Raw genomic sequence first — 26,860 nt, 5'->3', positions numbered from 1 at the left:
CTGCTGCGGGCCAGGGGAGCAGCGCGGCGCCTCCCCCGCTCCTGGGCGCCTGGCGCACCCGCCGGACGAGCTGTCGTCTGCTGACAGCTCCCAGCTCTGCTCCTCCAGGGGACTCCGCGGCCTGGGGCAGCTGCACCGGCCGCCCGAGGCCCCGGGGGCGCCTGGTCCCCCGCCCGCGCTGGGCTCACAGGCCTCACGGGGGCGGGGCACAGGGGCCGGGGAGCAGGAGGGCAGGGCCCTGGGTGACGTCACGGCCCGCTACCACGGGAGCAGGGGAAGGCCCAAGCACACCGCCTCTCGTGCGCGGCGCCGGCGGGGAGAGACGCCGCCCAGCCCCGAGGTGCCCGCACACGGCCCGGCGCCACCCCCGCGCAGCCCGTCACGGGGGGGAGGGGACGTGCCGGCCCCCCTGCGCCTCACCTGCCTCGGGCGGGGGCTGCGCGCGGGGCGGCCTGTGCCGCGCCCCGGCTCCGCCGCGGGCCCGGCCATGGCCCGGCGCCGGCCTCCAGCCCAACCTCGCCCCCGCCTGTGTGACGCGGCGTGACGTCGCCGGCGCTCCCGCCCCGCCCCCGTTAACTCCCTCGTGGCCGCAGGCGGGAAAAGAGCAGCGCCAGCCGGACCCTGCGTGTGGCCCCGAGCACCTCGCCCCGGGGGTCCACGCGTGCCCCCCCAGCACCCCCACCCCGGGGGCCCACGTGTGCCCTTCCCCAACATCAGATCACCATCCCTCCAGTCCATGTGAACACTGGGGTCTGCTCCGGATTCACTCCCCCGACCCCCCGTGTCCATGCAAATGTTGAGCTCTGGTCCAGATTCACTGCCCCCCGCCCAGACCCATGTGAATGCAGGGGCTGATCCTGATTCACCCACCCGAGAGCCCAAGTGAAGGCTGAGGTGTGCTCTGGATTCACTAACCCCCACATCCCTCCCCACGAGCCCCATGTGCCTACTAGGACTAATCCTGATTCAGCCCCATCATCACCCTTTAGAGTCCTTGTGGATGCCCGAGTCTGCTCCAGATTCCCTCCCCCCGCCCTGTGTAACCACAGGGGCAGATCCTGATTCACCCCCCACGAGGGAGCCCCAAGCCCGGCAGTCCCCCACGGCCGGTGGGAAGCAGGGGAGGAGCAGGACGCGAGCGCCCGAAGCAGGCCTTTACTGAGAGGGGGATAGTGGGGACTGTGGGGGCAGGGCTGGGGAGGGGTCCCCAGCGCGCGCAGAGGCCGGTGGGGGCAGCGGGCCCCCAGTGCTGCTCCTGGGCCTCCAGCTTGTCCAGCAGCCCCTGCACCTGGGTGCGGATGTCCTCGAGGAAGGGGCCGAGCCACTCTTGCAGCTGCGTGGCTGCGCGGTCCAGGGAGCCACAACTCCCAGGCGCGCGCCTCCAGCTGCTTGTGCAAGCGCTGGCCCGGGGCGCGCAGGCCCTGCTGCCCTGTCTCCCACAGCAGCTCCGGGTCCTGGCGCGCGGCCTCCAGGGGCTGGGGGGCTTCTACGCCGCAGGCTCCAGGCTCACTTGGCGAGCCTCGCCCACATGCTGCTGTGCCCGGGTCTTGGCTTCCTCCATGTCGATGCGCAGCCACTCGCCCAGCGCTGTCACCTCCGTACACAGCCGCTCCCGCACCACCGCCGCACGGGCCCAGCCATTCTTCCATGTCCTTCCTGTACGCCGGCAGCTGCGCCGCCACGTCCTTGATCAGCATGCAAGGGGGGGCAGTGGTCAGCAAGGCCGGGGCACAGCCCCCAGCAGCCAGGCCTCAGCACTGAGCACGCCTGGGGGGTGTCACAGGCCTCAGGATCCCAGCATGCAGCAGAGCTGGGGGTCAAAGCCCCCCAAGGACCCCTTCCCACAGTGCTGCCTGGGAAGGCCGGTCTGTGCCCCCTTGCACTGAGCCCACAGGGGCTGCCCCCACCTACCCCCATCCCCAGAAGCCCCCTGAGACAGCAACAGGGTGGGTGGCACTCACTCCATTTCCTTGCCAGTCTGGGAGCTGGTGATCTGGCTCGTGATGTCATCGGTAACGAGGCTCAGCCCGTTCACGTACTTCCGAAACGCTTCCACGGTCTCTCCCCCTTGGCCTTGACCTTGGCCTCCATATCCAGCTCAGCCCGGCAGCCTGCGGGGGTACACACACACCCGGAGAGCGTGGGGTGACGGCCCCAGACAGCCACCCCCAGGCAGGATCCCAGCTCCCTGTGTCCTAGTGGATGCGGACCCCTCCCAGCTGCTACGGGCTGGACCTGGTGCTTCCCATTGTCCCACCCAGGCTGACCCACGGAGCAGGGGGCTGAGCCCCGCCCCCCACACCAGGGCGCGCTGGGCCAGGGTCTGGGCTGCCCCTTGGCTGCAGGGGTGGAGGGCGATGCCTCGCACCCTCACCTCCTCGTCTCCCCGGCCCTGGGGCTCACAGCCTGGGGGAGAGAGCACCCCATTCCCTGCCCAGCCCAAGGCCAAAGGTGGTTTCCAGCGGGACCGGAGAGTCCCAGCTCCTCGTGCCTGGGCACGGAGCCAGGCTCGGGCTTTCCGTGCAGGGCTCCTGCTGGGAGGGGAGAGTCCCCGTCCTCACAACCACGGACCTGCCTCGCCCTGCGGAGCTGCTCCAGCCCGGACGTGTTCACACAGGCGAGCCGGGCCGGGCTCTTACCCGCCAGCAGCAGCTTGGGCCAGACCCTCATGGCTGTGGCTCCACCTGCGGGGCCAGGCCGGGCGTGGGGCAAGGTGGAGCGGGGCCCACGCTGCACCCCTCCCCGGCTGCAGCGTCCCCTGGTCCATCCGGCCCAGGGGCTGCAGGGGCCGCATGCTGGCGGGGGGCTCCTTGTGACTCTGATGCAACCGCCGCGGCCGCGAGCTTCCTCCTCCTGCCCTGCACAGCCGTGCCCCCGACTTGGCCCTGCACCCCGGACCCCCCCGCCCACTGCCCTGCACCCCCGCCCTGACCTCTCCCCTGCACCCCCATCACTGCCTTCTCCCCAACCCCGACCTCTCCCCTGCACCCCCCCGTCCTGACCTCTGCCCTGCACCCCCACCCTGACCTCTGCCCTGCACCCCCAACCTCTCCCCTGCACCCCCCCGCCCTGACCTGTCCCCTGCACCCCCCAACCGCTCCCCTGCTTCCCCCCAACACCCATCAGCCCAGCCCAACCTGCTGCAGCTGCTGCTGCTGCCCCCAGCTCCAGTCCCCACAGTCCCAGTCCCGGCTCCAGCCCCTTCCCTGCAGCCCCAGCCCTGCTCTTTGCTTCCTTACCCTGGGGTAGCATGAGCAGCCCTGCCCCCCCCACCCCCCAAGCACTACCTGCCAGGTCAGAGCTCCCTGCTGCCCCACCGATACACAGTGCCCCCTAGGGCTGGGGCAGAACTGCCTGCCCAGGCAGGGCATCCCCTGTTGCCCCCAGGATCCCCCACTCCGTCCTGGGGCAGGTCATGCAGGCCAGGCTTCCCCTGGGGAATGGGGGGTGGGCACAGACACCACCCTGCAGGGGTGGGGGGCAGCTGGCGGTGGAGGCACGGGGACGTCTCCGTCAGCTGGGGGAGAGCGCGGCTCACGGGCGCGGCCCCCCGACGTGGCAGGGCTCCCCTGAATGAAAGTCCAGTCCAGATGGACTCTGCCCCACGGCTCCCGGAAGCCCCCGCCCAGGACACCCCGACCCTACGTGGGCCCCAGGGAGAGTGGGGGGCAGCGCCCCGCACCGGAGCCTACTGATCCCAGGTGGCAGCAGGGGGAAGGGTCACCCTGAGACAAGGGACATGCCCAGAGCAAGTCAGCAGCCAGACAGACCCCCCTACCCCGGGACCCAGGCCTGCCCACCTCAACCACTAGGCCTCAGTCCCTGCTGAGGCCCCAGGCATGCGGGCTCACAGCCCCCCTGCTCCAACAACGGGCCCCACTCCCCACCCAGTGCCGAGGGCAGCCGGGCTCCCCGCCCTGCTCCGACCCCCCAGACCTCGCGTCCACCCGAGCTGGTGAGAAGCCGGGCGTCCGGGCCCGCTCTCACGGGGGGGGGAGGAGGGGGGGCTTGGCAGACCTCCCCGGTGAGCGCGGGGGCCGCCCTGCTCCTGGCGCGGCGCCGAAGAGCCGCCTGGGGCAGTTGGAGCAGGCCTGGCTGCCAGGTGCTGACGACGTCGAGCGGATGTTTAGGGAGTCGGAGCTGAGCCAGGAGCGCCGGAGAGCGAAGGGGCCTGGCCTGCCCTGTCCGACCCCCGCCCCACCACCCGGCTTTGCTCCCCAGGTCACACGGGAGTGGGATGAGACCGCTGTGGGCCCCGTGCGGCCAGGCATGTGCTCGCGGGCCACGCTCCTGTGCTGCGGGGAACGCAGGTGCTAACCTCACACCCCGCCCAGAGCCCGTAGCAAACCCAGGGGTCCGGGCTCCCGGCTCCGCCATGCCCCGGCCTTTGCACTGCAGGGCTCGACGCCAGCAGCAGTGCCCTGGAATGGGGTCAGGGACACGGGGGGGGGGGGGGGGGCTGTAGTTAATGAGTGACAGCCCCCGGCCCCCACAAACTCACCCTGCACCACCCCACCACATGCAGCCAAGAGCTCCTGGGTGTCACCACCGCCACCATGGAGCTGCGCGCTGCCGTCCTGGCGCTGGCTGTGCTCGGCCTGGCAGGTGAGGGGCCTTGGCCCGAGCACAGAGCGGGACCCACTACGCCGGGCAGTGCACAGGACAGGGAAACCCTGAGCCCAGTGACCCCCCTGAGATTGGGAATGGTGGGAGGGGGACCCAGGCATCTGGGCTCTCAGCCCCCTGCTCTGAACTCCAAGCCCCTGCACCCCTCCCAGAGCACCTGGGTGCCTGGGCCCCCACCCCTGCACTGACGGCGTCTGCCCTGGGCACGCTTCCTGCCCCACAGGCTCCCAGGCTGCTCCGGTGGACGGGGGGGCTGCCCCGCGGCTGCGGCAGCTGGAAGAAGCCGTCAACGACATCATCGAGGAGGTCATGCAGGTGGCCCGTGACACCGATGAGTGGCTCAAGTTGTCGGAGCTGGCCCAGGAGCTCGAGTGAGTGAGCAGCTGCCCCAAACCTGAACCTAAATCCAGGAGAGGGTCAGGCACTGCCCTGGGGGTTGGCCAGGGCCCTGGATCAGGGCCTGAGGCTCCTGGAGGGGAGAGGCCCCAAACCCTGACCCCGTGGTCCCCGGCTTCCCCTGGCAGGTCGCAGGCCAGGGACCTCTCTGACCAGCTGGAGCTGGAGCCGGGGTCCTCCAAGTTGCTGCAGGTGCTGAACAGGGCCATGGGGAGCGTCACGGACCTGGCGCTGTGGACAATGGTCCCCTACCTGGACATAGCTGCGAAGCAGACAACACAGGTGCTGGAGCAGGCGCTGGAGCTGGCGGAGGCGCTGGGGCTGGACCTGCCCGGGGCACTGCAGGCAGTTACCAAGCAGGCGCTGGAGCTGAAGGAGCAGCTGGTGGGGCTCCCGCCCAGCTCCCCCTAGTCTGGCGCAGCTGCCGTCCAACGCCAATAAAGTGGCTGTGGAGATGAACGAGCCAGTCCTAATGGTGCCTTGCGGCACTGCAACCCCGCTGCGCACCGCCCCCAGCAGGGCCATGGGGAGCAGGTCCCGAGAGAACCCAGGTGTCCAGGACAGGGCGCCAGGCCCTGGCCAACGGTTGCGGGGGGTCGTGGTTAATGAGCGACTAGTCCTGGCCTCTCGTCGCACTCGCTCCATCCCACCCACTGCAATACACCAGCCCCACAGAAACCAGGCATCCCGGTTCCCAACCCACCCCCAGGCTCACACACCCCAACCATGGTGGGACCTGGGCGTCTGGGCCTGTAGCCTCCCTTGCTTGGCCCCTACCAAGCCCCCCACAAAAGTTGGGAGAGAGCCCAGGCGTGCGGCTCCCCCGAGCTCCCTGGCTGCACAGCTGGGGGTGACGGGAACCCCTCGAGTCAGAGCGGGGGGCAGCTCTGCCAGCCACGCACACAGCCTCGCCCTGCGGTAACCCTACGGCTGGGCTCTCGTGCACGCCCACACGCACACATGTGCAGCTGGGCCATGTCCTGCCTGCCCAGGCCCCGGGGTCTCAGCGCAGGGGTCACGGCTACCTCGGGCTGGTCTGAGGCACGGCAGAGCCAGTAGAAAACCCAGGCGTCCTGGCCCCAGCCCCCTTCCCCCAGGGCACCCAGGTGTCCGGCCCCCAGCCCTGCCAGACGGTGTCTGCCCCGGGGGTGCTCCCCACCCCGCCCCGCGGGCTTCCAGGCCACCACAGCAGGCAAGGGGGCCGCACTGCAGCTGCCGCAGCTGGAAGGAGCCATCGGTATCATCAAGGAGGTCGCACGGGTGACCCGTCGCGCTGGGCAGTGGCTCCAGGCATTGGAGCTGGGCCAGAAGCTCGAATGAGTGAGCACCCGCCCCGAACCTCAACCCGAACCCAGGAGGGGGTTGGCACTGCTCAGCCAGGTCCCCCATTCAGGACCCAAGGCGCCTGGAAGGGAGAGGCTCCGACCCCCGACCCTTGACTCCGTTGTCCCCAGCTTCCCCTGGCAGGTCGCAGGCCAAGCACCTCTGCAACCACCTGGGGCTGGAGCTGTGGGCCCCGAGCTGTGGCAGGCACTGAGGAAGGCCATCAACACGCCGTGAGGCTGCTGGAGCTGGCGCTGAGGGCGATCGAGCCCTACCTGGATGCAGACAGTGCTGGCGCAGGAGCAGGCGGAGACGCTGGGGTTGGGCACGCTGCCGTTGGGCATGAAGTGGGCACCGGAGGTGAAGGAGCAGCTGGTGGGGCTCCTGCACAGCCCCGGCCCCCCCCCAGGCAAGTGCAGCCCCTTCCCAGAGCCAATAAAGCAGCTGCTGAGGCTGGTTCCCCGGCCCCTCCTCTCACACACCTGCTTGCCCGGTCCCCCCGCTCGTCCTGGCTCCAACACACCCGCCCCACAGGACCCAGGTGTCTGGACTCCCAGCCCCCCCGGCTCCAATGCCCCAGCCCCAGTGGGACCCAGGCAAGCCTCCCCCGCTTGCCCCTACCAACCCCCCCAAATGCTCGGAGAGAGCCCAGGCATCCGGGCTCCCCCAAGCTCGCAGCCCAAACTGCTGGGGGGCGATGGGAAGCCCTTGGGTCAGACCAGAGCCCCCTCCCCACAGCTGGTGAATGGGGGGCAGCTCCGCCAGCCACGCAGACAGCATCGCCCTGCAGTAACCCTGCGGCCAGGATCACGCGCGCACGAGCGTACAGCTGGACCGCATCCTGCCCACGCTGGGCCACGGGCTCTCGGTGCAGGGGTCACAGCAAGTTTGGGAGGGGCTGAGGCGTGGCAGAGCCCTGGCCATGGGGGCTAATCTTTGCCCGGCCGGCTCCACGTCAGCAGTGGAGCCCCTGGGATGGGACCAGGGATAGGGGGCTGCAGTTAATGAGTGACAGCCCCCACCCCCGTCGCTTGCTCACCCCACGCTGCCCCGTCACGTCCAGCCCAGCGTGCCTGGATCCCCGCACCACCACCATGGAGCCGCGCGCTGCTGTCCTGGCGCTGGCCCTGCTCAGCCTGGCAGGTGAGGGGCCTTAACCCGTCCCCGGGCCCGGAGTGGGATGCACTGCACCGGGTACTGCACAGAGCCCGGGATGGGATGGGACGGGGAGGCCCTGAGCCCAGAACACCCCCGGGACTGGGAATGGCGGCGGGGGACCCAGGCGTCCGGGCTCTCAGCCCCCTGCTCTGACCTCCCAGCCCCCGCACCCCTCCCAGAGCCCTGCAGTGACCGTGTCTCTCCCGGGGGTGCTCCCAGCCCCGCAGGGTTCCAGGCCGCCCCAGTGGACAAGGGGGAAGTTTTGCAGCTGCAGCAGCTGGAAGAAGCCGTCAGCAATGTCGTCGAGGATGTTGCGCAGGTGCTAAATCACACTGAGCAGTGGATCAGCATGTCGGAGCTGGCCCGGGAGCTCGAGTGAGCGAGTAGCTGCCCCTAACATGAACCCAAACCCAGAAGGGGGTTGGCACTGCCCTGGGGCTCAGCCAGGTCCCTAGATCAGGGCCTGAGGCCCCTGGAGGGGGGAGGCCCCAACCCCTGACCCCGTGGTCCCTGGCTTCCTCTAGCAGGTCACAGGCCAGGGACCAGTCTGACCAGCTGGAGCTGGAAGTGCCCCCTGAGCTGCAGCAGGCGCTGAAGAAGGCCATCAACAGCGCCGTAAGGCTGACGGAGCTGGCACTGTCGGCGATGGAGCCCCACGTGGATGTAGCCACGGATCACACGGGGCACGCGCTGGAGAAGGTGCTGAAGCAGGCGGAGGCGCTGGGGCTGGACCTGCCCACGGCGCTGCAGGCGAGCGCCAAGTGGGCGCTGGAGCTGAAGAAACAGCTGGCAGAGCTCCAGCCCAGTCCCAGTCCCAGCTCCTGCTAGGCCAGTGCAGCTCCTACCTGGCACCAATAAAGCAGCTGTTGAGACGCATGCGCCAGTCGTTCCAGTGCCCAGCGCCTGCCGTGTCCCTGCTGCACCTCCCACCCCTTCGCCCCTCCCGTGGGGCCCTGAGCACAGCAAGTCCCAAAGTATCCAGGTTTCAGGACAGGGCATTAACCCCTGGGCCAAGGGCGGAGGGGTGGGTCATGGTTAATGAGTGTTGAGCCCTGGTCCCTCCTTGCACTCGCCCCTCGTCCCGTCTCCCCCCCACTGGATCCAACACACCAGCCCCACAGGACCCAGGCGTCCAGGCTCCCCATCCCCCCAGCTCCAACACCCAAACAGTGATAGGACGCAGGCATCCAGGTCCCACCACTCCTGGTTCACCACTCCCAGCCATGATGGGACCCAGGGGTCCTCACCTGCAGTCTCCTCTGCTTAGCCCCTCCCAAGCCCCCACTCCCCTGCAAAACCTGGGAGATAACCCAGGCATCTGGGCTCCCCCCGGGGTCCCAGGCTGCACTACTGGGGGCAATGTAGACCCCTTGAGTGAAAGCAGAACCCCCCCCAACACCACCAGGACTGGGACTGGGGTGAGAGAGTGGAGGGGAAGCTCCACCGGCCATGCAGACCGCCTTGCCGCATGGTAACCCTGCGGCTGGGATCATTCACACACCCATGCACACGTGTGTGCAGCTGGGCCACATCCCACCTGCCCTGCAACACAGAGTCTCAGCACAGGGTCACGGCAACCTCTGGCAGTGCGGAGGTGCAGCAGAGCCAGGGGAAAACCCCCGCGTCTGGGCTCCCAGCCTGCCCTGCTCCTACCCCGCTCCCCTCCCAGAGCCCGCAGACAACCCAGGCATCCTGGCTTCCAGCCCCAGCGGCAAGGGTTTGCCTTGCAGGCTTGATGCTAGCAGCCATGCTCCAGGACAGGCCCAGGGATGCAGGGGCTGTAGTTGATGACTGACGGCCCCCAGCTTCCGCCCCCGCCCCTCGCACTCACCCTGCACTTCCCCATCCCGTCCAGCCCCGAGCCTGGCACCACCGCCGGGGAGCTCCACGCTGCCATCCTGGTGGTGGCTCTGGAGTGGGACCGCTGCGCTGGGCACTACACAGGGCATGGGACAGGATGGTCCAGCAAACCCCATGGACCAGGGACAGCGGATGGGGACCCAGGCGTCTCCATGCTCTGACCTCCCAGAGCACCCAGGCATCCAGGCCCCCAGCCCTGCACTGATGGCCTCTCCCCGCCCCACAGGCTCCCAGGCCACCCCAGTTGTCCTATGAGCCCACAGTGACCTCCTCGTGGAGGCCGTGCAGGTGGTGCGTGGTGCTAAGCAGTGGCTCGAGGCGTCAGAGCTGCACTGGGGGCTTGGCTTGGTCCCTGGATTAGGACCTCAGCCCCTGGAGGGGAGAGGCCCTGACCCCTGACTCCCTCATCCATGGCACAGGCCAAGGATGTCTCTAAGCTGCTGCCGCTCAAGCAGGAGCGCCCAAGCTGCAGCAGGCACTGAGGCAGGCTGTCAGGGGCACCCTGGGGCTGGCACTAAAGGTGATGGGCCCCTACCTGGAGGCAGCCACAGCACAAACAGCACTGGAGCAGGCCCTGGAGCAGGTGGAGACACTGGGGCTGGACCTGCGCAGGGCGCTGCAGGCTGGCACCAAGTGGGTGCTGGAGCTGGCAGGGCTCACACCCGGCCTCAGCACCCCTAGCCCGGCACAGCCCCTGCCCAGCACCAATAAAGCAGCTGCTGAGATGCACGAGCCAGTCATCCTAGTGCCCTGCACTAGCTGTGTCCTTGCTGCACCTCCCACCCCGTCCCCCCACCAGCGGGGCCGCAGGAGAGCGAGCCCGGAGAGAACCCACGGGTCCAAAACAGGGCACCAGGCCCTGGGCTAAAGGCCAGAGGCAGAGGGGGTGGGTTGCAGTTAATGAGTGATGAGCCTGGGCCCCTCCTCGCCCTCACCAGTGCTGGGGCAGTGCGGAGGCAGCACCACCATGGAGCTCCACACGACCACCCTGGTGCTGGCGCTGCTCAGCCTGGCAGGTGAGTGGCCTCAGCCCAGACGCCCCTGCCCTCCCAAACCTGGGGGACCCAGACATCTGGGCTCATTCTCCAGTCCCCGCTGCCCTCTAACAACCCAGGGATCCAGGACCCCAGCCCCCTGCTCCAACCCCTCAACCCCATTCCCCCTGCGAGCAGGGAAAAAACCTGGGCATCTGAGCCATGGGGGGTCCGGTGGCCCTCACCTCGGCTCCCCCCCACAGGCACCAGAGCTGCCCCGGCTCCGGCCCAAGCCCCGCACCTGCAGCGGCTGCGCAACGCGGCCTGGGGGGCTGTGGCCAGGGCAGCGGCCGCGCTGAAGGAGGCTGAGCGGATGCTGGAGACGTCCCTGCTGGGCCAGGGCCTGCCCGCACGGCCACCCCTGGATGCAGCGCTGGCCAGGCTGGAGGCCGCACTGCCCGAGGCGCGGGAGGCATACGAGGCGGCTGAGGTGGCAGCAGCAGAGGTGCTGGAGGGGCCGCGTCAGGTGCTGGAGCAGGCGCTGGAGCCACTGCGGCGCAGGGGTCAGGCGCGGGGGCCAGCACTGGTGCAAGGCCTGCACGAGGCGCTGGAGCCGACCGTGGAGCAGGTGCTGGAGCAGGCCGATGGGCTGGGCCTGGACCTGGCCGTGGTGCTGCAGGCGCTGGGGGAGCAGCTGGCAGCAATAGGCCCGGGGCCCTGAGCGGCACCACCCCCTCCCCACCCACCTGGTCCCTGTGACCCCAATAAAGCAGCTGTGGGACAATGACCCCGCACAGCCTCCTTGCACCCCGCAGCACCGCCCCTCTCTGTGCAATCCAGACCCCCACCCCACTGGGCCCTAGCGTGTCCTTATGCACTCCCAACACAAGGGAAGAGCCTGCCCAGTCCAGCGCCCCTGGCCCACGAGCAGCCACACCCGCCAGCCCCCGAGGCCCAGGCATCCAGGCCCCCAGCACCCTCCAGGCTTGAACCCGCCAGCCCCACAGACCCAGACAGCACCCCTGGCTCCAGCACACCAGCCCTGATGGGACCCAAGCGTCTGGGCTCCCAGCGTGCCACAGGCTTGAATCTCCCTCCTGGTCCCCACACACCCCAGCTGTCCGGACGCCCCCAGGCTCAAACAGCCCAGCCATGACAGGCCCCGGGGGTCCAGGCCTGCAGCCTCCCCTGCTTGGCTCCTACCAATCCCGCCCCCCCCAGCTCCCCCCAAAAGCTAGGCGAGAACCCAGGCATCTGCCCCCGCCCCAGCTCCCAGGCAGCACCGCTGCAGGCAAAGTCAAAGCAGAGCCTCCCCAGATGCTGCCGTGGGGGAGGGGAGCTGCGCCAGCCCGGCCTTGCCCTGCAGCCACGCTCACGCACCCACAGCCAGGGAGGGAGTCCAGGCATCAGGGCTGCCCCGACCATCCCAGCCCCACTTCCCCTTTCAGACTGCAAGTTGCACAACAGCTGGGGGGGGGGGGGCACCAGGTGGCATGGAGACAGCTGCTCCCCTCAATGTGAATCCAGCCTGGGCAGCACCCGCCCCAAGGCCCGACTGCCTGGGCTCTCTGGGGGGGCAGGGAAAGCTGCGACCAGAGGGGCTGGGGCTCCATCCTACCTGTCCCCAAGCCCCCCTCAGATGCCAAGACCCCCCCAGCCCCCGAGGCAGGGCAGGGGTCCTGGTGGGCCCCCGCTGCGAGGCACAGAGACAGCAGAGCCAGAGGTGCAGGTGATTTATTAGGACGCGCTTGACACAGGTGCACACACGCATGCAGCACCAACACATGGGGCGCATTGTGTACAAGACCCTCAGTCCCATAACTTATGCATGCGATTCACAGCAGGCCCAGGCTCTGCTCAGGGGCCAGGCAGGACCCCTGGGCCTGAGCTCCTGCGGGGCTATTGTGGGGGTCATGGCCTGGCCCCGGCGCGGCCTCAGGGCCCATCCACGTCTCCTGCCCCCGGACTGCCCCAAGGTGGCAGCCTGCTCCTGCAGCTCAGCTCGGGGACGGGCCCCACCACAGACGGTTCCCGAGGCCGCGGTGCCCCATGGCGGGGATAGGGGGATCATGGGGAAGGGGGCTGAGGGAAGACCGACGATGGGCTGCAATGCCTGGGTCCCGCCGGCCAGAGGGCGAGGGGGAGGAGCGGGGGCTCTACCCCATGGCAAGGCCAAAGCCACGCTGGTCCTGGCTCCTGCGGCAGCCTGCCCCGCAGCCAGGGTCCCGCGCCAGCGCAGTGCTAGGAGCAGGGAGAGCAGCCCGCAGGGCCGGCTGAGCCCGGGCTGGGAACGCACACGCCCCCCCAGCCCCAAGTGACCCCCAATGTCCTGAGCCCCAGCCCAGCCCCTGGCACCAAGAGACCCCGCACGCCCTGGCTTCCAGCCCCACCTTGCTTCAACCCCCCAGCCCCCAGCTCCCCCACCCCCAAGAGGACCCGGGCCTCTGGGCTCCCAGGCCACGCTGTGGCACCCCAACCCCCCCAGGAGAAGGGAACGCAGGCATGTGGCCGTATCTGTGTACTTCCCAGCCGGCGACGTGACGGCGCCCCTCGCCGGGGCAGCGGTGGTAGCCCGGCTCCCCACCCAGCGCCAGGCCGGGTGTCGTGCTCTGCAGGATGCCTACGGGAAGACGCCATTAGCGGGGCTGACTGGGGGCGGGGGTCTGGGTAGCACCTGAGATGAAGGGGGGGACGCGGCCTCACTGGAGCCCACCAGCACAGCGGGGTTTCTGAGCCTCACGGCTGTGAAGTCAGCGCCATGGCACCCGCCGTCCACCTGCCAGTTCATGAACTTCGACCGCTGCGTCTGCAACAGGGGAGGGGGTCAGGGCAGCCCAGGACCCCCCCAGAGCAGAGCAGGCCCCGTCTGCTCCCACCCCCACCCCCACCCCCCAGCAGAGCAGGGCCCAGGCAGCTGGGCCCTGGGGTGCACCTGGAAGGCCGGCTTGCAGCGCAGACGTGGCGAGAGCTGGCGGATGACCGGTGCATTGAGGCTACCACTGTTCTCCATGTCACCCATGAGCACTGGGAAAGCCTGGGGGGCACAGCAGCAGTGGCCCCCTGTCCCAGACTGCCCCTGCCCCCCGCGCTCACCTCAGGGGGGCTGAGCTGCTCGGTGCCCATGTAGGTGGCTCCGAAGCGGTAGCTGGAGTCACCGATGGTGCTGAGCACCATGGTGTGGTTCACCTAGGGGAGGGGGTTGTCGGGACCTGCGCCATGGGCCCTGCCAAGGACCCCCAACCCCCACTTGATTGCCCCACAGACCCCCTTAATGACTCCCCTCCCCCGCGTAGCACTGACATGCATCTGCACTGATGCATCAATTGATTCATGCCAGGATACTGTTGGCCCTGCTGGCTAAAGCACCGCACTGCTTTATGACCGGCTCATGGTCATACTGTGGGCAATTATTACCCCCAGGTCTGTGGTGGCAAGTGATGCGGGATCTTCAGTCCTGCTGCCTCATGAGGCAGCCATTGCAAAAGCACCCACGTCACGAGTTTTGCCTGAGCAGCCAGGGGCGCAGGGCCCCAGGACCCAGACTCCCTGCACCCATCTCGACAGCTAGCAGGGTCTGTGGCTGCAGCAGGCGCTAGCAGGCCTGCAGTTCTCACCCCTCTGTGCCTTAACACACAGTGTCACCCCCGTCACGAGTTTTGCTTGTCATAGATTCATAGAAGTAGGGTCGGAAGGGACCCTGTAGATCTTCCAGTCCGACCCCCTGCCCTGCGCAGGAGGGAAAACTGGGCTTAAATGACCCCAGCCAGGTAGACGTCCAGCCTCTTCTTACAGACCCCCAGGGTAGGAGCCTGCACCACTTCTCTTGGAAGTTGGTTCCAGGCCCTAGCCGCCCTGACTGTGAAGTGGCGCCTCCTGATGTCCAGCCTGAACCTGCCCTCTAGCAACTTATGGCTGTTATTCTTTGTTACTCCGGGAGGCGCTTGGGGGAACAAAGTCTCTCCCATTCCCCGCAGGTCCCCCCTGGTAAGTTTATAGATGGCCACCAGGTCTCCCCCCAGCCTTCTCTTGTGGAGGCTGAACAGGTTCAGGTCCCGTAGGCTCTCCTCGTAGGGCCTGCCCTGCTGCCCCCTGATCATGCGAGTGGCCTCCTCTGCACCCTCTCCATGCTGTCCACATCCCTCTTGAAGTGCGGCGCCCAGAACTGGACGCAGTACTCCAGCTGCGGCCTGACCAGTGCCGCACAGAGGGGGAGGATCACCTCCTGGACCTGCTCGAGATGCATCTGCGGATGCAGGACAAGGTGCGGTTGGCCTTCCTGACCGCATCCCCACACTGCCGGCCCATGTTCATCTTGGCATCAATGATGACTCCAAGATCTCTTTCTGCCACCGTGCTTTCGAGTAGGGAGTTCCCCGGCCTGGAGGTCTGCTGCTGGTTCCTACTACCCAAGTGCAGCACCCTGCACTTGAAAATAGGATGGGATTCAATACTGACATTTGCCCACCCCTGTCACCTGTCCAGGTCCTGCTGTAATCTGTCCTTCCCTTCTAGTGTGCTCACCTCACCCCAAATCTTGGTTTCATCTGTGAATTTAAACAGGGTGCTTTTCACCCCCTCGTCCAAGTCGCTACTAAAGAAATTGAATAGCACAGGCCCAAAGACTGAGCCCCGGGGGACCCCACTGCCCACATCCCCCCAGGTCGAATATGACCCGTCCACCACCGCTCTCTGAGTGCGCCCCCTCAGCCAATTTCCAATCTATCTGACTGTGTAGGCATCAATGCCACAGATACCTAGCTTTGTAGTGAGAATGGGGTGGGAGACAGTGTCGAAGGCCTTCCTGAAGTCCAGAAAGACTACGTCCACCCCGACACCTGCGTCCAATGATTTTGTGACCTGATAGTAGAAGGCAATCAGGTTGGTCTGACAGGACCTGTCCCTAATGAAACGGTGCTGGTTGCCCTTGAGCATCATCCCTGATGCTGGCCCATCACAGATGCACTCCTTGATGATCTTCTCAAAGAGCTTTCCCAGGATTGAACTACAACTAACAGGTCCACAGTTGCCCGGGTCCTCCCTCCTCCCTTTTTTAAAGAACTCCTGCACCTTCTAAAGAATCCCTGTCCACAGCCTGAGGTACAGTTTCCCCCAAACCTCTGCACCGGTCTACTTGACACTCAGCAGGCTTTATGGCCTCCATAGGACCTACCATTCCTGCAAGTTCCATGCAACTCAGGCCAGGAATGACAAAGCTGTAGGCTGTTTTGTCCTTCCCCATGATAGCCCATGGGTGAAACACTGAAACAGTTTCACCATTTTGATGGACCAGACCAGACCAGACCAGCCTTTCAAATCAAAACAAAATTCAAAATGGAACGTTGCCGTTTTGCACAGCCCTAATAATTTTATATATATACATACATACATACATACATACATATATACATACATACATATATATATATAAATAAATAAATCAAATCACATATAAAATGACACGCATTTTTCTCCCATTAAAGAAAAACCACAATACTTCTAATGCTACATAGGTCCACCACTACATTATTCCATTTAAGATCCAAACAAGAATAACAGAAACAACACAACTTTATTGCAATGTTCACTAATTTGGTAAATAATATATTAGGTTTGAGAAGCACAAGAAACTAGGTACAAATGGTCACCGCAGTCCACAGGCTGTTAAGAGTTAAATGTTAATCCCTTATTCAGATTCATCAGAGAAAATCTCACCTTCCTTGAGCAGCTTGACAGCGCCTCTGATGCCGCCTTGGAAATCCAAAGCTGAAGCTCAGAAATCAGCTGAAGACCACGGTTGGGAGCCAGGAGAAGCCAGGTGCAGGGGACGGGAGGCTTGCCACAGCAGGACTGCAGATTGTGCTGCAGACCCAGGGCCCGTCTGGTACTTAACATATAGGTGGTGCTCCCGGCAGCCAACCAGGGTGCTGGCAGCTCCTAAATTGGGGCAGAAGTTGCTAGCTGGGCTTGCTGCAGGTGTAGCTGCTCCAGTACCTGGCACAGGCTGGCCTGCCTGCTCAGCACCCCTGACATCCTCATGCCATCATCCTCTGGTCCCATCTTTTAGCCTCTGTCTGGCAGTGGAGGCTGTGGCCTGGCAGAGGATAGGTCTCAGCAGGCATCACTCCATGCAGTCAGTCACACAGAAGGCTCCCAGCCCCTTCCAGCTCCAACAACCCAGACTCCATGCCACTCCCAGGTGGGGGGATAGAAGCCAAGTGTCCAGGCTCCCGCTTATCAGATGTCCCTCCAGACCTGGGAGACTACCCAGGTGTCCCAAAGTATCCCCCTGCTCCTGGCAGGACCTCAAGACTCTGCAGTGTGGACTGTTAGATTTCTACATAGGAGGGTATCAGCACAGAGGAAAATTATACAGGTGAATGAATGTGCTCCAGGATCATAGAAAATTAGGGTTAAAAAGGACAGCAGCAGGTCATCTAGTCCAACCCCCTGACCAAAGCAGGACCAGCCCTAACTAGATCATCCCAGCCAAAGCTTTAGGCTAGCCCAGTCTTGAAAACCTCCAAGGCTGGAGCTTCCACCATCTCTCTGGGGAACCTGTTCCAGGGTTTTACGACCCTCCGAGTGAGAAAATTCATCCTGATATCTAACCTAAACTTTGCTTGCAAAACCATTGCTCCTTGTTCTGTCATATGCCATCGGTGAGAACAGTCCAGCTCCACGCTCTTTCAAACTCCCCTTTAGGTAGTAAAAAAGCCGCTATTAAATCCCCTCCTGGTCTTCTGTTCTCTAGAATAAATAAGCCCAACTCCCTCAGCCTCTCCTCATAAGTCACATCCCCCAGCCCCTTCACCATTTTTTTTTGCCCTCCACTGGACTTTGTCCAATTTCTCCACATCCCTTCTGTAGTGGTGGCCCTAAACCGGACACAGGACTCCAGATGTGGCCTCCCCAGTGCTGAATAGAGGGTAGGAATCACTTCCCTTGACTTACCTGCAACACACCTACCCATGCAGCCCAGGATGCTGTTAGTCCTCTTGGCAACAAGGACACACTGCTGGCTGATATTCAGTGAATAGTCCACTGCAACCTCCAGGGCCTTTTTTTTCAGGAACCTGTTGGAGTAGCCCCTACAGGACACTCATGCAGCCAAATGGCTTTGGCACTAGCAGGGAAGCCTCAGCATTCCCAAAGGGAGATTACAACATGCTGCATTTCACCCACAGGATGGATGCCTTCATTCTTTCCCCACCCTTCCACAGAAGAGGCAGGACTTACCACAGGCGGCACCTCCTTCACCCCTACTATTGCATTTAACCAAGAAAAGAGACCGCATTTCCTCCTAGCCAGAAGTTCATTCAAAAGGGCAGGGTCCTTGTTGCATAGCAGGACATGCGAGTAATGCCTCAAGGGAGACCAGCTTCTGCTCCCCGAGGGGGAGCAACAACCACAGAATTGAGGTGAATCCTCTGGAAAAGGAAGGAGCTAGGAAATAAAAGAGATCTGCCCTGGCAGACGGGTGATGTGGTGGGAAGAAATGGCAAGGTCAGGGTTGCTTAGAAGCAAGGAATGCTTCCCCAGACATCAGTGTCCTCCTTCCTGCAACTCAAGGGTCTGACATACCAAACCCTGGGACCAAGAGGGAGGACAAAGCTGGGATTGGGCTAAAGAAAGTCACGGGATGTCATTTAGATCCAGCTGGGGAGGGCATCTTATTGTGAAGGCAGCTCTTCACCCCCTGGGAGCACTGACTGCTTGTAGAGAAAGATGGGGATGGCACAGGCTCCGAGGCTCATGCAAAAATCATCTCCTCACAGGTTCCCCCAGCACCAGGGCTGCCCTTTGCCTGCGGTGTTTCCATTTAACCACTGCCCCTCAGCAAACCTGGGAGGTCAGCCTCTGTGTTGTTTGCGCACTGCAGTGACCTAGAAAGGCAGAATGAGAGGTGAATTGTTGCTGCACTACACCAGCATGAGACTGCATGACTGCTTCCTTGTATGTAGACACTGGTGGGTTCTGAGCAAGTATACCTCCCAAATCCTTCCTGTATTGCTGGCAGAATTATGGACGCATGCGGATACAGATGCACTGGTGCAAGGCCAGTTGGGAGGAGCGGAGGAAGCATTTCCTACACTCTGAGCACTGATGTGGTTTCTTGTTTCTGTGAATGAGCTGGTGCTGGCTCAGGAGGGAGGATCGGGTGAAGCTCTTCCCATACTCGGGGCACTGATGTGGCTTCTCCCCTGTGTGGATGCATTGGTGCTGGGTCAAGCTGGTGAAACAGGTGAAGCTCTTGCCACACTCTGAGCATCAACGTAGCTTCTCCCCTGTGTGGATACGCTGGTGCCGAACCAGGCTGGAGGAATGAGTGAAGCTCTTGCTGCACTCTGAGCACTGATGTGGCTTCTCCCCTGTGTGGATAAGCTGGTGCTGGGTCAGGTAGGAGGATCGGGTGAAGCTTTTCCCACACTCTGAGCACTGATACGGCTTCTCCCCTGTGTGGATACGCTGGTGCTGAGCCAGGTGGCAGGATCGAGTGAAGATCTTCCCACACTCTGAGCATCGATGTAGCTTCTCCCCTGTGTGGATACGCTGGTGCTGAGCCAGGCTGGAGAAATGAGTGAAGCTCTTCCCACACTCTGAGCACTGATGGGGCTCCTCCCCTGTGTGGATACGCAGGTGCTGAGCCAGGCTGGAGGAATGTGCGAAGCTCTTCCCACACTCTGAGCACTGATGTGGCTTCTCCCCTGTGTGGATACGTTGGTGCTGAACCAGGCTAGAGGATCGGGTGAAGCTCTTCCCACACTCTGAGCACAGATACGGCTTTTCCCCTGTGTGGACACGCTGGTGAAGAGCCAGGTGGGAGGAAAGAGTGAAGCTCTTCCCACACTCTGAGCACTGATGTGGCTTCTCCCCTGTGTGGATTCGCTGATGCTGAGCCAGGCTGGAGGAATGAGTGAAGTTCTTCCCGCACTCTGAGCACTGATGTGGCTTCTCCCCCGTGTGGATGCGCTGATGCTGAGTTAGGTGGGAGGAATGAGTGAAGCTCTTCCCACACTCTGAACATCGATGTAACTTCTCCCCTGTGTGGATGCGCTGGTGCTGAGCCAGGCTGGAAGAATGAGTAAAGCTTTTGCCGCACTCTGAGCACTGATGTGGCTTCTCCCTGGTGTGCGTACGCTGATGCTGAGCCAGGTGGGAGGAATAAGTGAAGCTCTTGCCACACTCCAAGCACTGATGTGGCTTTTCTCCTGTGTGGATGAGCTGGTGCTGGGTCAAGCTGGAGAAGCAGGTGAAGGTCTTCCCACACTCTGAGCACTGATGTAGTTTCTCCCCTGTGTGGATGCGCTGGTGCCGAGCCAGACTGGAGGAATGAGTGAAGCTCTTGCTGCACTCTGAGCACTGATGTGGCTTGTCCCCTGTGTGGATATGCTGGTGCAGGGCCAGGCTGGAGGAATGAGTGAATTTCTTCCCACACTTCAGGCACTGAGGTGGCTGTTCTCCTGTGTGGATACGCTGGTGCCAAGCCAGGCCAGATGGGTAAGTGAAGCTCTTCCCACACTCTGAGCACAGATGTGGCTTCTCCCCTGTGTGGATACGGTGGTGCTGAGCCAGGCTGGAGGAATGAGTGAAGTTTTTCCCACACTCTGAGCACCGATATGGCTTCTCCCCTGTGTGGGTATGCTGGTGCTGAGCCAGGTGGGAGGAACGAGCGAAGCTCTTCCCGCACTCTGAGCATTGATATGGTTTCTCCCCTGTGTGGATGAGCTGGTGCTGGGTCAAGTTGGAGAAGCAGGTGAAGCTCTTCCCACACTCTGAGCATTGATGTAGCTTCTCCCCTGTGTGGATACGCTGGTGCTGAGCCAGGCTGGAGGATCGGGTGAAGCTCTTACCACACTGCGAGCACTGATGTGGCTTCTCCCTGGTGTGGATACGCTGGTGCTGATCCAGGTCGGAGGAATGAGTGAAGCTCTTCCCACACTCCGAGCGATGATGTGGCTTCTCCCTTGCATGTCTGCACCAGTGCCTGATGAGGCTGGAGGAATGCCTGAACCTCTTCACATGCTTGTTGCAGCGGTGTGCCAGCTCCCCCATCTGTACATACTGGTGCTGGGACAGGTCTTGCCAGCAGATGAAGGTGTTCTTGCACTCAGTGCAGCGGTGTGACTTCCTCCCCAGGTGGATGCACCGGTGCTGAGACAGGGAGAAGAAATGGGTGAAGGCCTCGCCACACTTGACACAGCAGTGCTGATGCTTCCGCCTCTGCACATGTAGGTACTTGACCAGGTCTGTGGGTCGCACAAAGCTTTTTCCCCATTTGGTGAAACAGCAGGGAAGTTCTCCAGAATGGGTCTGAGAGTGAACAGCCAGGGTGGAGAAGCAGGGGAAGCTCTTCCCGTACTTGGTGCATACGTGGGGCTTCTTCCTATTGTGGCCTTATCTTGGGAAGAGCCAGGAGTGATGGGCACTTAAAGGCTTTCCTAACTTTCAAGCAGGGGTGGGCTCTGCCCTAGTTCTCGGCAGTGAGCTCCTGCTTCCCTCTGAGGCCCTTCCCAATGCCATGGCTGGGATGCAGTGCATCTTTCCAGCAGCCCTTAGGTCTCTCAGCTCCACAAATTGTTCCCTGCACCCAGGGCTCTGCCCCTTCTCCACTCTCATGCTCAACTGCAGATGGTACCTGGTTTGTCGCTCCGTTCTCCTTCTGCTTTTGGGGCCTCCCCTGACTCTTGTGCCGTGGCTGCTTCTCAGGTCTCATGGAGTTCATCTTGCCCAAACTCCCTAGGGAAGTCCGTGCTGGCTCCATGTCTGCAGGCTCTTCCACAGGAGGCTGCTCCTCAGGTGTGCTCAGCAGCCAGGCACCACCTACCCGTGTAAGATAAACACCAGATTAGTGCCCACCCTGCTGGCAAAGGGCAAACACTGTTATTCCTTCTGCTGGGTGTCAGAGCAGATGAGATGGGTATCAGAGCAGGCCTGGACCTTGGCACTTGCGTTCCCTCAAGAAAACAAGGTCTTTCTACCAAAACCCTAAGTGCTGGGGGTGAGGGCTAATGTTCTCTACTTGGTGGAGTTCAGAGCAGGACTCTCAATAGTTTGTGGTACAGCTGTCAGCACCCATCACCTCAGGTCTTGCTGGGAGAAGCACATGTGGGACACATGCATTAAGACAGTACCTGAATGGTTTCATGCTCTAAGTAGGATGGGAGGACTTAAGAGCTGTAGCTCTCTCTTCTGAAAGGAGCAGAGCTGTGCTTCCTGCCTGCTTCCAGGTCCAGGTCTGGTGCAGGGAATGGGTCCATGGAGGTTTCCCTCTGCTGACAGGTCCTAGGTGGGCTCCATGTCACAGGAGCCTGCACTGGGTTTAAGGTCTTGGTATGAACCCAAACCTGGACTCTGTGCTGAGTCCCAGCTTCATAACGCTGAGGGCCCCAGAGAGGAAACAGGAAGGGGCAATACTGGTGCAAAACACAGGGGATATCAACATGAAAATACACGAAAGCTTCTGAATCCCACCCATGCCATGGAGACCTTTAATGCAGCCTGAGACCATGATGAAACTTTTCCTGGGTTCCAGGTCAACCTAGTTTGTAGGGTCGGAAGGGACCTGAACAGCTCATCATCAACCTGACCAGAAGCCAGGTAAAGCCTCAGCTTCTTTCCTGTTCTACAGTAACAGCTACACAGAGCCTCTATATACCATGCTGATTTCCATGAGGGACCAGAAATCCCATCATGCCCTGGGAGAGCCTGTTACAGAGGTATGGCTACCTTGGGCTGGAGAATTAACTCTTCGTTGCTGAGTGAAGATGGAAATATAAGAACACAGTATCCCAGGGAAACCAGACCTGGGCCAACTAGGAACAACACTTCTAGAAACGTTGCAGCATAATGTACTGTATTTGATATCAGCACCCGGCAACAGCTGCACAGAGCACGTCTGCACTTTCCAGGTCCCCCTGGCACACTTGGCAGGGGCATTACTTAGAGCAGAGTTGGGTGGAGGTGACAGCCACAACTCACCTGACAGCAGGTCCTCAGACCTTGAGATTTCCCCACCATCCTCATCATCACAGACCCAGAGCTCCATTTGTCCTTGCTGGATGTTGCAGATTAAGTCAGGTGTGGGACCTCGATACCCTGTTTGGGACAGTGGTCAAAGAAGGTTAGTGACTGCGTATCCAATGCAGAATAACTGACAGAGTCATCAGGGATAGGCATAAAGATACACTGATCCATGATGTAGGAGGGAGCAGAAAGATAAAGCTTTTACTATTTGCAAGGTACCAAAAAGAAGAGACATTGGACACACTTGTGGATGGATAACATTTGTCTTATCACTATAATTCCAGGCAAATGAGTGGACGTGAAGTTATTTTCAGTCCAGGTTTAAAGAGCAGGCCTGTGGCAATGAAAAGCACCAATGACAGGTGACTGAAAACAAGACTTTTTTTTTTCTGGGAGAGAAGCTAATTAATCAATCACCAGGGCACAGGCAAGGATGATTATAACTGTATTTGCAGTCAGCCCATCCAATCAGGGGATCATCCCAGGAAATGAATGAGTACACAGGCTGGCAAATACTGCAGAGTTCAATACAGTTCCTGTGGCTCTTGGGAATGGACAAAAGAAGGCAGAAGGAGACATCTCACAGCATGTGAAAGATTATAATGTAGAAATGGTCGATATCCACTTTGTTCAACTAGAGAAGGCGTTTGAGCATTTCCCTAAGAAAAACCTTTGGGGAGCAATGGAGGGAAAAAAAGCAACAGAAAAAGCAAACTGCCCTAGTAAATGTTAATACATACCTCAACCCTGCTCACAAGCCTGAACAAGCGCCTGTATTAGAGATTCTCTGGAAATGAAAACTGGGTCTCGCTAGGACCTGCAGCTAGCCCACTTATTCTTACTACAGTGATGGCTGTCTGAGCTGCAGAGGGATTTTAGGAAGAGGACGGGAAAACTTTTAAGAATGGCAGGACAAGCTTGAGAGCAGAGGTCTTTATGTAAATACAGCAAAACCAGAGTCCCTGGTGTACGAGGATGAAGATAGCAGGGAGGAATGCAGACAGGAATTTCCAATGACCCCTTGCTAGAAGTACCTGGGTTACATCCAGTGTGCATACGTCACTACAGGAAGAATTGAGGAAATGCATCATCCGTGTGCTGTAGCATGAGTGGCTGATAAGACTTCTGTCAACTTCTGCTGGGTCATAACCAAAGGAGGAGAAAAGGGGATTTAGATATCCCAGAACTGGGCATGCTGGGATTGCTAAATGTGTCTGGAGAGGACAAGCTAGGCAAAAGAGACAGGAAATCATAATAATCTTCCCCAAGGAAAAGATCTTAGGACATTTAAGTACAATGAATTGGACATGATATGAACTCGCTGAAAAGGGAAAGGAAGTCAGTCAGGGTGGCTAGAATCTGGAACGGGCTTCCAAGAGAGGTGGTGCTCTCCCCTACCTTGGGGGTCTTCAAGACAAAGCTGGATTGGCATCTAACTGGGGTCATTTCAACCCAGTACTCTTTCCTGCCCATGGCCGGGGGTCGGAATCGATGATCTGTTCAGGTCCCTTGCGACTCTAGCATCTATGAACCATGCTGTCAAGAAACTGTTGCATATGGAAGCACCAGGTGTTACAAGACTGGGAAGACGGATTGATGAAACGAAGGAAGGTCTATCAGTATGAAATGTGAGACAGGTCTGATTGCTAACAAAGCAGTGAGGAGAAACATTTAAACCCAAAAGGGCTCAAGGGTAAGAGTGTTGAAACACAGAAGGTAGACTATGAAACTCCAGAGGTCACCTGGAAATATAGGAAGTTAGGGTTGGAAGAGACTTGAGGAGTCGCATCTAGTCCAACCCCTGCTCAAAGCAGCACCAGCCCCAACTAGATCATCCCAGCCAAAGCTTTTAGCCGGGTCCTGAAAACCTCCAAGGCTGGAGCATCCACCACCTCTCCGGGTAACCTGCTCCAGTGTTTTACTACCCTCCTAGTGAGAACCTTCTTCTAACATCAAACCTAAACTTCCCAGGATGCAACCTGAGCCGGCTGCTCCTTGTCCTGTCATCTGCCACCACTGAGAACAGCCTGGCTCCATCCTCTTTCGAACCCCGCTTCAGGTAGTTGGAGCGGGGACTTAATAGCAGCCTTCATCTCCTCTTCTGGAGCTGCCGTGCTTCATCCTTGTCTGCCACACACGAGACCTGGGTTCAATTTCCAGACGCTTAGACAAATCCAGCCAGGGAGGCACCAGACGTCTCGGTGGCCTAAAGGGGGATGGAAGGTCTGGGCAGCCTCCACTCCTCCAGACAACTCCTACCCAGGCACTCGCATCCAAGGTCTGGGTGACCTCCCATGCATATACCCCCATCAGGAAAGATCAGTGGTTGCCAAACAGCCTCCTCTTCTCTAGACTAAATAAGTCCCGTTCCCTCAGGCTTTCCTCACTGGTCATGTCCCCCAGCCCCTCGCCATTTTTGCTGTCTACCGCTCGCCTCTCTCCAATTTCCCCATATCCAAAGGCCCAAAACTGGACACAGGACTCCAGATGTGGCCTCCCCAGTGCTGAATAGAGGGGAGGAATCACTTTCCTTGACCTGCTGGCAACACACGCACCAACGCAGCCCAGGATGCCGTTAGCCTTCTTGGCAGCAAGGGCACACAGCCGGCTCATTTTCAGCCGAGTGTCCACTGTCACCCCCAGGCCCTTTTAGGCAGAGCTGCTGCCCTGCCGGACACCCCCCTGCTGAGCCAAGCTGGTCTTCTGCCATACTCGTTAATCTTCCTGCACATCAGGATGGTTCGTTCCTGCTCTCCCGGGAAGGCTTCTGCCAAGTACTCCAGAGAGCAGCAAGAGCTGGAGCTTTACCCAGGGAAACGAGGGCTTGGAAATTCCTCAGCATCTGGTCCCGGTAAAGCACCTTGTCGTCCTCATCCAGCAGCTCCCACTCCCTCCACGTGAAATACACGGCCACGTCCTCGAACACCTCCCGGAGCTGCAGGCACAAGCATCACGCCATCAGTGTCTCCTCTCCCACCTGCCTCCAGCCCCCACAGCCCCGTGCTGGGATCACTCTGTGCTGTAACTAGTGGCAGGCTGAGCCAGGACAGGCAGGGGTGCAACATCCCCATTAGTCAGCTGGGCTGTGCTGTGCACGCAGCCGTGGACACAGGAGTTCAGGTGTCGGCCTCGGCCCAGCTCAGCACGGCCTGTTTGCTCGGCCCCTGGAGGCAGCCTGGGCACCGCTTCTAGAGGCAGGAGCCCCGGCTCCATGCGCCCTGACCAGGCCTTCCCCTGCCAGCACCCCTGGGTCCCTGCACTTGGGAGGGGGCTGCAAACACCCCAAGCAGGAGCCCCTCCCATCACCACAGGCTTGACGCTCTTCAGGGCTCTCCGCTCTCCATAGTCTTTGTACCGCCCCTGGCTCCTCCTGGCTCTGCCCCAGCTGCGCTCCCACCCACGAGTGACCCGGGGACCCTGCTCACCTCCGCGCTTTCCCCCTGCTCTGGAGGCCTGCCCTGCCCCATCTGCCCTGGGCCCGGTTTAGGTGTCAGGGAGCCCCTCTCCTCCAGTCTCCCTGGGCAAGTCCTCTGCAGCTCCAGGACTGCAGGCCCCTCCTCAGGAGGCTGCTGCTCAGCTCTGCTCAGGGTCCCAGCACCTGTGGGTGGGGAAGAGAAGGCACAGGTCAGCCCTGATGCTGCTGGCGCAGGGGAAGCCCCGCTCGTCTCCTGGCCTGGCCCGGGAGCAAGGCAGACAGGGGCTTCCTCGTGTGGAGAAGAAAGACTCAAAGTCCCACAGCTCTTGCTAATAGACTTGTACGGGCAGGAGGATGAAGATGAGACTCGCTGACTCTGTCCCCGCGTGAGGTGGTGAGCACAGCGCCAGGTCAGGGACGCCGCTCCCTGGGACAGGAGCTGGAGGGGTGCTGGGGCTGTGTCAGCAGGCAGGTGTGAAGGGAGGGGGAAGGGAAATATAAGGTCGCGGGGAGAGCCAGACCCGCTGACCTGCCGGAGCGCTGACCCCCCCACGCCGCGGCGGAGACTGCCTGCGGGGGCCGAGCCGCGCTGCCTCCCTGCTCCGGGGGAGGGCCTCGTCCGGGGCACCGGCTCCAGGGGCTTCGTCCGCTGACAGCTCCCAGGTCTGCCCGGGGCTGGGGAGCGGAGCCGGAGGCCCGGGTTGGCAGGGCGTGATGCAGGCGGGGACCCCGGGGCAATCCCACCTCCTCCCGGCACGGGGGGCTCATGGGCGGGGGGCCGCGGGCTCCGGAGCGCGAAGTAAGTCAGGACTGGCGTGGGGGCAGGACGACAAGGCCCCGCGGGCTGCGCGCAGGCAGCGGGAAGGGTCAAGGCCCCCGCCTGGGGGCCGCCCGCACCGACCAGGCCCAGCCCGGCCCCGCCCCGGGGTGACAGAGCGCGCAGGCCTGGCCCGGGCGGGGCCGACCCGCGAGCCGCCCCCCGCAGGCGGGACACCGCCTCACCTGCCTCCGGCGGGGGTGGGAGCTGCGCTCAGGGCGCCTTGCTGCGGCGGGTGGGGGGGCGGGATGTCTCTGAGGGCCCTGG

At 61.9% G+C, this 26,860-nt stretch overlaps 5 protein-coding genes and 1 pseudogene across 6 annotated transcripts in view; 3 read left to right on the top strand and 3 right to left on the bottom strand.

The window, feature by feature from the left end:
- The window catches only part of LOC149861608 (uncharacterized), a 27,136-nt gene extending 26,647 nt beyond the window's left edge, over positions 1 to 489 (bottom strand). Inside the window, exons 1-2 of the mRNA XM_090053784.1 lie at positions 421 to 489; positions 59 to 258 (exon numbers count right to left, since the gene is read on the bottom strand). Of these exons, the coding sequence (XP_089909910.1) occupies positions 59 to 258; positions 421 to 489 (269 nt within the window). The remainder of the gene's footprint in view (positions 1 to 58; positions 259 to 420) is intronic.
- A 2,636-nt stretch (positions 490 to 3,125) lies between these two features.
- On the top strand, positions 3,126 to 5,481 carry LOC149861607 (uncharacterized). Of its 2 annotated transcripts, none has more exons than XM_090052586.1 (3): positions 3,126 to 4,310; positions 4,850 to 4,997; positions 5,151 to 5,481. In XM_090052586.1, exons 1-3 carry the CDS (start codon positions 4,238 to 4,240, stop codon positions 5,431 to 5,433), a joined length of 504 nt encoding a protein of 167 aa, XP_089908712.1. In that variant the 5' UTR covers positions 3,126 to 4,237; the 3' UTR covers positions 5,434 to 5,481. The 2 variants fall into 2 exon arrangements, with proteins under 2 accessions (XP_089908712.1, XP_089908711.1); XM_090052585.1 differs by lacking the exon at positions 3,126 to 4,310 and adding an exon at positions 4,526 to 4,605.
- A 1,889-nt stretch (positions 5,482 to 7,370) lies between these two features.
- On the top strand, positions 7,371 to 8,379 carry LOC149861606 (uncharacterized). Its single transcript, XM_090052630.1, has 3 exons — positions 7,371 to 7,488; positions 7,723 to 7,878; positions 8,028 to 8,379. The coding sequence occupies exons 2-3, from the start codon at positions 7,853 to 7,855 to the stop codon at positions 8,329 to 8,331; spliced, it is 330 nt and encodes a 109-aa protein (XP_089908756.1). The 5' UTR covers positions 7,371 to 7,488; positions 7,723 to 7,852; the 3' UTR covers positions 8,332 to 8,379.
- A 1,919-nt stretch (positions 8,380 to 10,298) lies between these two features.
- LOC149861605 (uncharacterized) lies at positions 10,299 to 11,144 on the top strand. The gene is made up of 2 exons (XM_090052609.1): positions 10,299 to 10,379; positions 10,601 to 11,144. The coding sequence occupies exons 1-2, from the start codon at positions 10,331 to 10,333 to the stop codon at positions 11,056 to 11,058; spliced, it is 507 nt and encodes a 168-aa protein (XP_089908735.1). The 5' UTR covers positions 10,299 to 10,330; the 3' UTR covers positions 11,059 to 11,144.
- A 1,349-nt stretch (positions 11,145 to 12,493) lies between these two features.
- LOC149861604 (mitochondrial import receptor subunit TOM40 homolog) lies at positions 12,494 to 15,576 on the bottom strand (annotated as a pseudogene).
- Positions 15,577 to 15,671: 95 nt separating this feature from the next.
- On the bottom strand, positions 15,672 to 26,839 carry LOC149861603 (uncharacterized). Its single transcript, XM_090052399.1, has 6 exons — positions 26,779 to 26,839; positions 25,787 to 25,959; positions 25,170 to 25,296; positions 22,317 to 22,433; positions 20,974 to 21,158; positions 15,672 to 20,489 (listed from the first exon to the last, which is right to left on the bottom strand). The coding sequence occupies exons 2-6, from the start codon at positions 25,826 to 25,828 to the stop codon at positions 18,606 to 18,608; spliced, it is 2,355 nt and encodes a 784-aa protein (XP_089908525.1). The 5' UTR covers positions 25,829 to 25,959; positions 26,779 to 26,839; the 3' UTR covers positions 15,672 to 18,605.
- Between the last annotated feature and the right edge of the window lie 21 nt (positions 26,840 to 26,860).

Source organism: Crocodylus siamensis, chromosome 6, assembly GCF_052110815.1.
Source record: "Crocodylus siamensis isolate JL-2025a chromosome 6, ASM5211081v1, whole genome shotgun sequence".
Classification (NCBI taxonomy): domain Eukaryota; kingdom Metazoa; phylum Chordata; order Crocodylia; family Crocodylidae; genus Crocodylus; species Crocodylus siamensis.
Note: the sequence above shows the minus strand (reverse complement) of the source record. Positions and strands in the feature narration are given on the sequence as shown.

What these genes read in the sequence shown, in the direction of transcription:
- LOC149861606 (XM_090052630.1), top strand. Translation starts at nt 7,853, where the DNA reads ATGTCGGAGCTGGCCCGGGAGCTCGA. An exon ending in GAGCTGGCCCGGGAGCTCGA is followed by an intron (nt 7,879 to 8,027) that starts GTGAGCGAGTAG and finishes GGCTTCCTCTAG; the next exon opens with CAGGTCACAGGCCAGGGACC.
- LOC149861603 (XM_090052399.1), bottom strand. Translation starts at nt 25,828, where the DNA reads ATGGGGCAGGGCAGGCCTCCAGAGCAGGGGGAAAGCGCGGAG. An exon ending in AGCAGGGGGAAAGCGCGGAG is followed by an intron (nt 25,297 to 25,786) that starts GTGAGCAGGGTC and finishes TTGTGCCTGCAG; the next exon opens with CTCCGGGAGGTGTTCGAGGA. An exon ending in AGAACGGAGCGACAAACCAG is followed by an intron (nt 20,490 to 20,973) that starts GTACCATCTGCA and finishes TCCCTGTCTCAG; the next exon opens with CACCGGTGCATCCACCTGGG.
- LOC149861607 (XM_090052586.1), top strand. Translation starts at nt 4,238, where the DNA reads ATGAGACCGCTGTGGGCCCCGTGCGGCCAGGCATGTGCTCGCGGGCCA. An exon ending in CTGTGCTGCGGGGAACGCAG is followed by an intron (nt 4,311 to 4,849) that starts GTGCTAACCTCA and finishes CCTGCCCCACAG; the next exon opens with GCTCCCAGGCTGCTCCGGTG. An exon ending in GAGCTGGCCCAGGAGCTCGA is followed by an intron (nt 4,998 to 5,150) that starts GTGAGTGAGCAG and finishes TTCCCCTGGCAG; the next exon opens with GTCGCAGGCCAGGGACCTCT.
- LOC149861605 (XM_090052609.1), top strand. Translation starts at nt 10,331, where the DNA reads ATGGAGCTCCACACGACCACCCTGGTGCTGGCGCTGCTCAGCCTGGCA. An exon ending in GGCGCTGCTCAGCCTGGCAG is followed by an intron (nt 10,380 to 10,600) that starts GTGAGTGGCCTC and finishes TCCCCCCCACAG; the next exon opens with GCACCAGAGCTGCCCCGGCT.